We start from the raw sequence: 9352 nt of genomic DNA, 5'->3' as shown, positions 1-9352 counted from the left end.
CATCAACCCCAGAAGGAACATCACCTACTCAAGGCACATTAGTTTGAGCAAACTCCAGGAGACAGAGGACAGGGAAGCCTGGCATGCTGCAGTCCATGGGGTCACAGAGTCGGACACGACTGAGCAACTGAACAACAAAAGAAACCTGTATCCATTAGCAGTTAATCTCCAACCCATCTCTCAGCCCTAGGGAACCACAAGTCTAGTTTCTCTGTCTCTAATCGATTTCCCCATTCTAGACATGCCACGAAAATCAGATCATATGAGACCTTTTGGAACTGTCATATTTCACTTTGTGTATCATTCAAGGTTCTGTTGCTGCTGCTGCTGGAGAAGGCAATGGCACCCCACTCCAGTACTCTTGCCTGGGAAACCCCATGGATGGAGGAGCCTGGTAGGCTACAGCCCATGGGGTCGCGAAGAGTCAGACACGACTGAGCGACTTCACTTTCACTTTTCCCTTTCATGCACTGGAGAAGGAAATGGCAACCCACTCCAATATTCTTGCCTGGAGAATCCCAGGGACAAAGGAGCCTGGTGGGCTGCCGTCTATGGGGTCGCACAGAGTCGGACATGACTAAAGCGACTTAGCAGCAGCAGCAGTCTTGCTCAGGCTTCAGAAGCAGGAGAGCAGGCCTCTGACTTGGTTCTGACCTGCATAGACACTGCAGGATTCTGTGCCCGCCTGCAAGCACAGCAAGTCAGGTAGCACTTTACATAAGAAGGGGAGGTCTTGGAATCTCTTAAGCCCCCAAAGGCCTGGCCAAGCCCCCCCGGGTCTAACAAGTCTTACAACTCACAAAGTGGAACAAACAGCACTGTGAAAGTAAAACCAGCTGCATTTTTGCATATCAGTTTCCAGCCTGGGATTGTAAGCAGGAGCCCCGAAACTGCCATCTGAAGTCTCACCTGTGGGAGGGACACACTGCCTGGGACCCTTTCCTAGTTGAGACTCCATACTGTTGTTAGCAAGGGACTTTGCAGTACCGGTCAAGTCGGGATGCTGGTCAGCCCAGTTTGGTGATATATCCACAGTTACTTTTCTTTACTGTTTCTATTTCTTTTAATAACTGTATATTGAAATTAAGACAAATAATTATAAAAAATCAAAATTGTTTATGTGTAACAACTGATTTCTTTTGTTGACAAATCTTTTGAACTTAAAATGTAAGTAAAGTTTACAGGAAAACAGGTTCATACACATCATAGTGTGTTTCATTATTTCATTCCTTTATTGGCTGAATAATATCCCATGCTATGCATATATCACTTTTAATTTATGCATTTATCAGTTGTTGGACTTTTTGGACTATTTCTGCTTTTCAACTATTATGGATTTATTTCTGGACTCTCAAGTCTGTTCCATCAGTCTATATGTCTATCCTTATGCCAGTCCCATACTGTTTTTTATTTCTGTAGCTTTGTAGTAAGCTTTGATATCAGGAACTGGAGGACTTGGCTCTTGCTTGTTTTGGCAATTCTGTATCCCTAGAATTTCAAATATGAATTTAAAAACAATTTTGTCATTATCTATAAGAAAAAATCTAGCAGGGGTTTTGATAGAAATTGAATCTTCTTAGGTCAATTTCAGATTTTATCACCTTAAGCAACTCAGTTTTGGGGGGCTTGTTGAGAAACAATGGTTGATCATACAAGCAGGGTAATTACCCCATTTGGGGAAGCATTCATTTTATTACGGTTGAAGACAAAGCAAAGCTTCAAATAATTAAACTGTATCTGCAGAGTGTCTCCTTCTAGATGGCAAGTAGGACTCTTCTTTGGACTAAAGAGCCTCTGATTGGTGGTTTTGGCTGCATTTCCAAGTTGAGCCCCTTTCATCACTCGAGAGACTGATTCAAGTGCTACCTGCTCCTGTTGCTTGGCTCACATCCCTCGCCCGGGGCGTGATGTTCCAACAGAAACAACTGGACCTGGGATTTCATTTCTTCTGCAGCCTTGGGTGCCTCCTCCTTGGAGTAGGGATTTGCTGAGGGAAACTGGGGTCCTGGCTGCCCAGGCCCACTCTAACAGAGGGAGGCCCAGCAGCAGAGCTGAGAATCTGTGGATGACCAGACAACAGGAGGCTTCAGCTAAGACTAAAGGCACTGCTTTTGCTTTTAGAGGGGCAGGCCCCTCATATGTGGGATCTTCACTTCCCAAGCAGGAATTGAACCTGCAGCCCCTGCGCAGTCTTAACCACTGGACCTTCAGTAAAGTCCCATTTTTTTTCCTTTTTTTCTTTTTGTATACCCACTGGTGAAATGACTGTGCATTAAAATGTCCTACAGCATCCTGGGGGTTTTTACACTTCTTGTTGTGACGCTAATGGTAGGTTTTTGGCCGAATTATTCCATTTCTGAGTATTTAGTGAGATAATTCGGAGAGAAAATCCACCTCAGGGTGTACGGCCCTCTTTCCTTCCGTCCTGTGGGAACGTGACGGCCACCTGCACCCCACCGAGAGGTCAGGCTGGGAGACCCCCGCCGCCTCTGCCCCGTGGCGGCCCCAGCTCGGTTCTACCCCTCGGGCAGGAAGGCCCAGGCAGGGAGGGGACAAGTCACAAGCAGCTGAGGAGAGAAATCTGCGGGGTCCACTCAGTGACGGGCTGCAGGCAGCTCTAGTGTTTGCTTTATTCAGATGGAAATGCCCCAAAGGGGCTCAGCCCACGGCTTTATACATTGTGAAGGCAACTGGGAGTGAGGCAGGGGTCTAGAAAGATAACGCATGGATCCCGACGGTGGAGAAAGACCACGCGAAATCAGCTTAAGGCAAAGACCAGCCAGGGCGAGCGCAGAAGAGGCGACAGAAAGGGGAGACACCTTCGGCGCCTGACCCGGGTGGGAGCCTAGCGGAAGTAGTTGGGACAATCGTGGGCGACCAGGCGCCAGGCCTGATCAAAGGCCTGCACGACGGCCGGCTCCAGGGGCCCTTCCTCGACAGCCGCCAAGTTCTCTTCCAGCTGCTCCAGGCTGGACATGCCCAGGATGACCGCGTCCCCGCGGAGGCCCTGCAATGGGAGACAGCCAGACGTCACACACTGATGCCCCACAGAGACCCCGTCACACAGTCCTGCCCCTGCCAAGACCTGGGGTTGGGCATATTCTTTATACCCTACATGGTTGTACAAAGCACTCCCAGTGCCTTCAACACTCCTAACTATGTGACCCCAAACCCCGTCTCCTTCCGCCCTGCTGCCACGACGCTCACCCTCATTCAGACCTCAGTTTAGAGTCCAGTTCTGCCGTCAGCAGCTGTGTAAACTTGATTTAGCTTTTTAACCCCCAAGACTTAGATCTCAATTTGCACTGTGCTGATGGGAATGAGAAATTACACAAATCATTTAAGTCTCATTTATTGAAAACCTGCTGTATACGTGCCAGAGACTATGCAACTGTGTACGGCTGAAGCTGAAGACAAGTTATAGCCAGGAAGACAGCGGACACCAAAGAGAGGGAAACCCCAGCTCTCCCCAAGAGGAGCAGGACCAGCGGGCTTTATATCAAGTCTCTGACCATAACTTTCTTTCCCATTCATAGCTGTTTGCTCATCAGTAAAACTGGAATAATCCCACTTCATCAGGCCTAAGTCATCATTCAATCCATGCTTGTAAAGCTCTCACGACAGGGCCTGGAATTTGGGCAGCTACTCAGAACAACAGCAAGGCTGCTTGAGAACTGAACCAGAGAGAGACTTCAGACGGAAAGACGATTTAGAAATTAAGCTGGCTCCTCTAAGAGAACAGAGGCGGGGCTTCCAGGGGTATTGTGGGCAGTGGGGGGGCTGGTTACCTGGAGCTGGGAGTGGTGGTACATCCACCGGAGGGCGGCCGAGGTCATGCTGGGGGTGCTGCTGCCATATGCAGCCTGCAGGGCCTGCTCCACCAGGGCGATGCCCTCGAAGTGGTGCTGCTTCCAGTAGCTGGGCAGGTGGGGAGGGCAGCACTGGGTCAGCACCGTGGGGTCACACAGGGGGCCACTGCTTAACGGTCAACCCAGGAAGCCCCTGTAGCACGGAGGGGCCGGGGTCCCCTCGAGCAGGGGGTTTCCTGCTTTGGGGAGCAACAGAAGCACCCAGGATGCTGGCTCCCTCACCAGAGACCTCGAGGACGTCTCTGCTCTTAAAAACTCACACCCTGCCCTTACTTTACCCGGAGAAATAGGAAGCCAGTATACGGATACAACTCGGCCCCAGGCCTCCTGTTCCTCCATCTGGGGCCCTGTCTCTCCCCCTTGGCAGGTGATCAGCATTTCTAAGGCATGAGTGATGACCTGGAAGACTGGCCATAAGGCCCAAGGATTGGCATTCCCCATGGAGGTCCCAAGAAAACAAAACGAAGCCTTACAGAGGGTTTCCTAATTCCTCCAGGAATCAAGAGAGGTAGGTCCAAGCAGCAGGGGAAGGCCGTGAAAGGAAAGCAGCCTAGAGCTTCTCCATTTCAGACTATGGGGACCCCCTCCCACCCCACCCATCCTGACAGTCCACCCCCAGCTCACCGATTCCTGTAGACCTCTGCCCAGTTGTTCCCAAAGAAGCGGCCCACGGGCTGTTTCCCGTCCTTGTCCTCATACTTGTACCTGCCGGTCAGCAGGCCTCCTGCAGGAAGGCTGGAGTCAGACCCCCAGGCACTGCCCCCTAGAGGGCATATGGACTGGAAGTGGGGGTGATGGCGGGGGACCAGGAGGGATGGAGGTCCTGGCAAACCCCTCCTGCTTCCCAGGTCTGGGGCCAGGCTTCTCCCGGGTCAGGAAGAGGCAGAAACCAGGTCAGGAAGGCCCTCCTGCCCAGGGGAGACTGTCCCCCCACACCCCGTACCAGCCAGAGGGTTGTAGGCGTAGAACCTCAGTCCAAAGTGTTGGAGGCAGGGCAGGAGCTCCGTCTCCACCTGCCGGGTGGTGGCGTTGTACATGCCCTGCAGGCAGAAGGGCCAGCTGAGCAGGGGGTCAGGCCAGGGAGCCCCAGCTTGCTCTCAAAGTCTTCAGTCAAGACCCCCCAGGACTCCAGCATGGTTTCCAAAGTCACTGCTGGTCACGGGCAGATGGTGCTGGGCCCTAGGAAGGGACAGCGGCCTGGCTCTGCCATTCCACACACATCTGCAGGCACCAAGCGTGGGCTGGACACCGAGCTCTCAAACACACGTGGATCTGGTGAGGTCTCGGCTTCAAGAGATGTCAGAGTCGGGCTAAAAACAAAGCCGAGTGGGCTCTCCTGACGGTTCAGTGGTTCCGAATCCCCCTTGCAATGCAGGGACACGGGTCTGCTCCCTGGAGGGCGACCAAGCCTGAGAGCCGCAGCTAGAGAGCCCGTGGGCCACAGTGAGAGACCCTGTAGGGACAATGCAAGGACACGGGTCTGCTCCCTGGAGGGCAACCAAGCCTGAGAGCCGCAGCTAGAGAGCCCGTGGGCCGCAGTGAGAGAGCCTGTACGATGCAGCCAAGATCCGAGGCGGCCAGAGAAACAGACAGACAGAGACAGGACAGGTGAGCACAGAGAGGAGGCTTCTGTGATCACGGCAGATTCTCAGAAACACTCGCTCAGTGTATAAAGATGGGGTCTGGAGCCTGGAGGACGCTCTGGGCTGTCGGGAAAGGCTCCCAGAGGAAGAGGTATCTAAGTGACGCCCGGGCACTCCTGCCAGGGAGAAGGGGGAGGCGAGTTCCGGGCTGACCGCAGAGCCAGAAGCAGGCAGGAAGGGGAGCCAGGGCCTGAGGGGGCGGGAGCCCGTGGCCAGGCTGAGGCCCCCGGGAGCCGTCTACAGGCTGGAAGCAGGGGAGTGGCTGCTCTGGAGAGGGCAGGGCGGGGGGCCCAAGGGGACTGGGGATGGCAGGCGCCCTGGAGACGGGCCTCTGCAGCCCCGGCCTCACCTGGTACACGGTGGGCAGGATCCAGCCTTTGCTCCTGCACAGGGTACAGATCTCGGCCACCTCCCAGGCGGCATAGTTGGAGAGGCCGAGCTCCACGAACTTGCCCTGTGGGGAGAGGCCACGGTCAGATCCCCCGCAGCCCAGAACACCAGGCCCAGAGATTGGGACCCTGGGCGTGGGGTCTGTCCCTGACTCTGCTCCGGGACAGCCCCGGGGCCTCTGCTCTCCTGGGCACCAACAGGCCAGGGAGGGGAGCAGGGGCCGCCCTCACCTCCTGGTGCAGCTGCTGGCAGGCGCGCAGAGTCTCTTCCACGGGGGTGCCATGGTCCGGTGCGTGCAGGTAGAAGAGGTCGATCCGGGGGCACTGCAGCCGCTTGAGGGACATCTCCAGCTGGGACCGGAGGCTGTCAGGCTTCAGAGACTTCCCCTCCCAGGGATTGGCCTTGGTAGCAATTTTCACTTTGCATGAAGAATGTAATGGTTAATGTAACCACTTACTAGCCACATGGCCCTGGAGAAATTACTTCAGTTCTCTGAGTTTCAATTCTCTAATCTACAACATGAGGGTGATAACAATAGCTCTTCCTTCATATGGAGAGCATGAGGATTAAATAACGTCTCACGTGAGCTCCTGATGTTCACTGGGCTATTAGTCACAACTGCTGGCTGGAGAGCCTTGGGGTAGAGCCCAAGTATGCAGAGATGAACAAAACACGCTCCCATCTCTGCCCTCAAGGCGCTCACAGGCTAGAAGCTGATGTTAAATATGAAAGCTCAGTAAAGCTCAGAGCAGACCTGCACGTCCAACCTAGGAATTCCAGGGAGGGCTTCCTGACCCCCAAAGGTGAGTCTCTAAAAAAAAGAATCCCAGGCAACAAGGAAGGGAGGGAAGCACGTTTCGGAGGGTGGGAACTTGGGCAAAGACAAGAAAGCACAGTGGGTGGAACACTGAGCTGTAGGAGTGTGAACCCCAGGCAGGGAGCACTGGGACACGAGACAAGAGACAGGGACCCAGACCCAATTCCAAAGGGCTTTCTCAAATCCCATCCAGCATTCAAAGGTTTCATGACTGAACCGGTCGGCTGCGTTCACTCTGGCTGCCATACAGACAGACACGCCCGGAGATGGAACAAGTATACAAGCTCCTACAAGAACTCAGGAAAGAGAAGCAGCTGTGGAACACGGCCCCTGGCAGGTCCATTTGAGAGAGGGGTCGAAGGTGAAATGAGCAGAAGGCAGTGCCAGCTTGCCTCTCCCTTCTAGACTCCTGGAAGCATGCACAGCTGTACCCCCGCTGTAGAGGCGCCCCACCCCCACCCCCAGCCGAACAAGAGAGTGTTGTCTGTCATGCCAGCAGCTTGGAAGTGCTGTAAGGAATGCCTTCTTTCTGGGGCGTCTCTGGTGGTCCAGTGGGTAGGACTCCATGCTTCTACTGCAGGGGGCACGGGTTTTGATCCCTGGTTGGGAACTACACAGGCCTCAGCCTTGCAATGCAGCAAACAAAAGAAATCGAAAAGAAGAATGCCAGCTCTCTGGATTCTGTACTTTCCACACTTGGCAAAGGCAACCCGGTGGTTCAGAGGGGAGGACCAAGGCCCTCAGCTTCCGGTCCAGATTTTCTCCATTCCCACATCTGTCAGTCCCCCTGCTGCATTCTCGGTGTGAACTTTGCCCTGGGTCCAACGTGAGGACTTTGACTCAGTGAGCTTTGGGCCTCAAAGAAGGAAGTGGGGAAGGGCCTGAGGGAGAAAAACCAGTTCAGAAACCAGATTTTCATTAGCCAAGAGAGGCAGCCAGGGGAGCTAGAGGGTGGGTCTGAGATGCACATTCCCAGTTCCCGCAGATCCACCAAGATCTGAATCTAAGGCAAACCCAAAGGGCACCACCCACAAGGGCTGGGAAGGAAGAGCCTCAGGATGAAACAGAGGAGGCAGAGTGTGGTGCTAACAGCTGAGTTTACTGAGTCGGACCTACCAAGCTCCAGGCACGTCCAACGGCATCAGGCTGATGAGGGACCATCCCTCCACACACACACATCCTCCATGCAAGCCACATCTGCCTCCAGGCCATCCTTCCACACACCAGTCCTGGCACAGCTATGCCCTCCGCTCCTCACACCTCTCTCATTCTCTGCCTAGCAAACTACCACTGGGCCTCGATGGTCCAGATCCAGGACATTCTGAGCCTTTCCGAGGTCCTCTCCCTGGCCCCCTCATGCCTTCCTTCTTCCCTTAAAAGTGCTTCCTCTTCTAGGCTCCTCTGCCATCATTTGCTTCCGTCTTCCCCACTAGACGACGAGCTCCCTGAAGGTGGGTTATACCTCCTTAAGAAGCTGGCATGGGGCTACAGAAGTGGCCAGAAAGCCCTTACCTCCTCTCTCATACCTCCCCACTGTTAACCCCACCACCCCTGCTCTTCCTGCCTCGCCACGGGCGATGCTGCAGCTCTTCCTGGGAGAGCCAGGGATACTGCCAAATGAACGAAGTCTAGGGCCTGATGAAAAGAAAAGGGAGCTGGAGGGGGTGCACCCGGCGATGAGGGGCGTACGCAAAGCGCCTGGGGGTCGGTTACGCGTTCCTGGCAGGGTGGGAGCGGGATAGGGCAGAGCTCTGGAGACCAGTGCCGCAGAGAGGAGCACCAAGAAAGCAAGGACTAGACTAGGCTAGGGTAAGACTCGGGGGCTACCAAGGTGCAACCCCAAAAGAGCGGAGGGGAAGGTGGGCCGGATAGAGCGCTCTTCAGCTGTCCGAACTGGATGCGCACGGATTTCGGAGAGCGAGCGGGGGGCCCACAAAGCTGCGGGACGGCGAGGGGAGGTCGGTGCCCCGGGAGAGGACGAAGCTGCCGGCCCTGACCGCTGCGGGGGTGTGGCTGGGTCGGGTCGGCGTCCCGCGCACGGGTCTGCACGGCACGCGGCGGGGTGAGGACGGGCGGTCGGGGCGCCGGGCGTTACCTCTGCAGTCGCCGCCGCCCAGCCCGAGCCCTAGGCCGCCCAGGATGCTCTCGGACTGGCCGTCGCTGTACATGAAGGCCGTGTCCAGCTCGACGTTGCCGCGCTCCAGGAAGGCGCGCACGGCCGCGGCGCTGGCGGGCGCGTCCATGCGGCGCCCCATCTCCATGGTGCCCAGCACGGTGGCGGGCCGAGCCGGGGAGTCAGAGGCGGCCCGCGGGGACCGGGACATGGCGGCGGCGGCGCGCGCCTCGGGCGGCCGAGGACTGCGAGCGCAGCGGACGGCGGCGCGGCCCACCGCGCGAGTCAGGGTCCTCAGCATGAGGCCGGCGCCTGCGCCCTGGGGTGCCTGCGGCCCCGCCCACCCTCCGCGGGGACGGGGCCCGGCGTCACCCCGCCCCTCCGCACGCCCGGCTCCCTGGCCACGCCTCCGGGGACCGCCCCCGCCAGGAGCGCCGCTCGGGAGGCGGAGCCACGCAGCTCCGGGGCGGGGCGAGGCGAGGCGGGGCGGGGCGAGGCGAGGCGGGGCGGGGCCTCTGAT

The 9352-nt window shown here is 56.3% G+C and overlaps 1 protein-coding gene across 3 annotated transcripts; it reads right to left on the bottom strand.

The window, feature by feature from the left end:
* Positions 1-2606: 2606 nt before the first annotated feature.
* Positions 2607-9162, bottom strand: AKR7A2 (aldo-keto reductase family 7 member A2). 3 transcript variants are annotated; one of them, XR_014078339.1, is made up of 7 exons: positions 8815-9162; positions 6133-6320; positions 5862-5966; positions 4813-5322; positions 4494-4593; positions 3789-3918; positions 2607-3007 (listed from the first exon to the last, which is right to left on the bottom strand). XR_014078339.1 is itself a non-coding variant. In XM_081574908.1 (7 exons), the coding sequence occupies exons 1-7, from the start codon at positions 9131-9133 to the stop codon at positions 2846-2848; spliced, it is 1101 nt and encodes a 366-aa protein (XP_081431034.1). In that variant the 5' UTR covers positions 9134-9162; the 3' UTR covers positions 2607-2845. The 3 variants fall into 3 exon arrangements, 2 of the variants coding, with proteins under 2 accessions (XP_081431034.1, XP_081431035.1); XM_081574908.1 differs by having other exon boundaries at positions 4813-4909; XM_081574909.1 differs by lacking the exon at positions 5862-5966 and having other exon boundaries at positions 4813-4909.
* Positions 9163-9352: the final 190 nt, after the last annotated feature.

This window comes from Giraffa tippelskirchi, chromosome 3 (assembly GCF_054371585.1).
Source record: "Giraffa tippelskirchi isolate mGirTip1 chromosome 3, T2T-mGirTip1v1.2.pri, whole genome shotgun sequence".
NCBI classification, from domain to species: Eukaryota; Metazoa; Chordata; class Mammalia; order Artiodactyla; family Giraffidae; genus Giraffa; species Giraffa tippelskirchi.
The sequence above is the reverse complement of the archived record's forward strand: the minus strand, read 5'-3'. Positions and strand labels throughout refer to the sequence as shown.

What these genes read in the sequence shown, in the direction of transcription:
- AKR7A2 (XM_081574908.1), bottom strand. Translation starts at nt 9,133, where the DNA reads ATGCTGAGGACCCTGACTCGCGCGGTGGGCCGCGCCGCCGTCCGCTGC. An exon ending in TCCTGCCCACCGTGTACCAG is followed by an intron (nt 4,910 to 5,861) that starts GTGAGGCCGGGG and finishes TTCTGCCTGCAG; the next exon opens with GGCATGTACAACGCCACCAC. An exon ending in GCAGAGGTCTACAGGAATCG is followed by an intron (nt 3,919 to 4,493) that starts GTGAGCTGGGGG and finishes CCACCTGCCCAG; the next exon opens with CTACTGGAAGCAGCACCACT.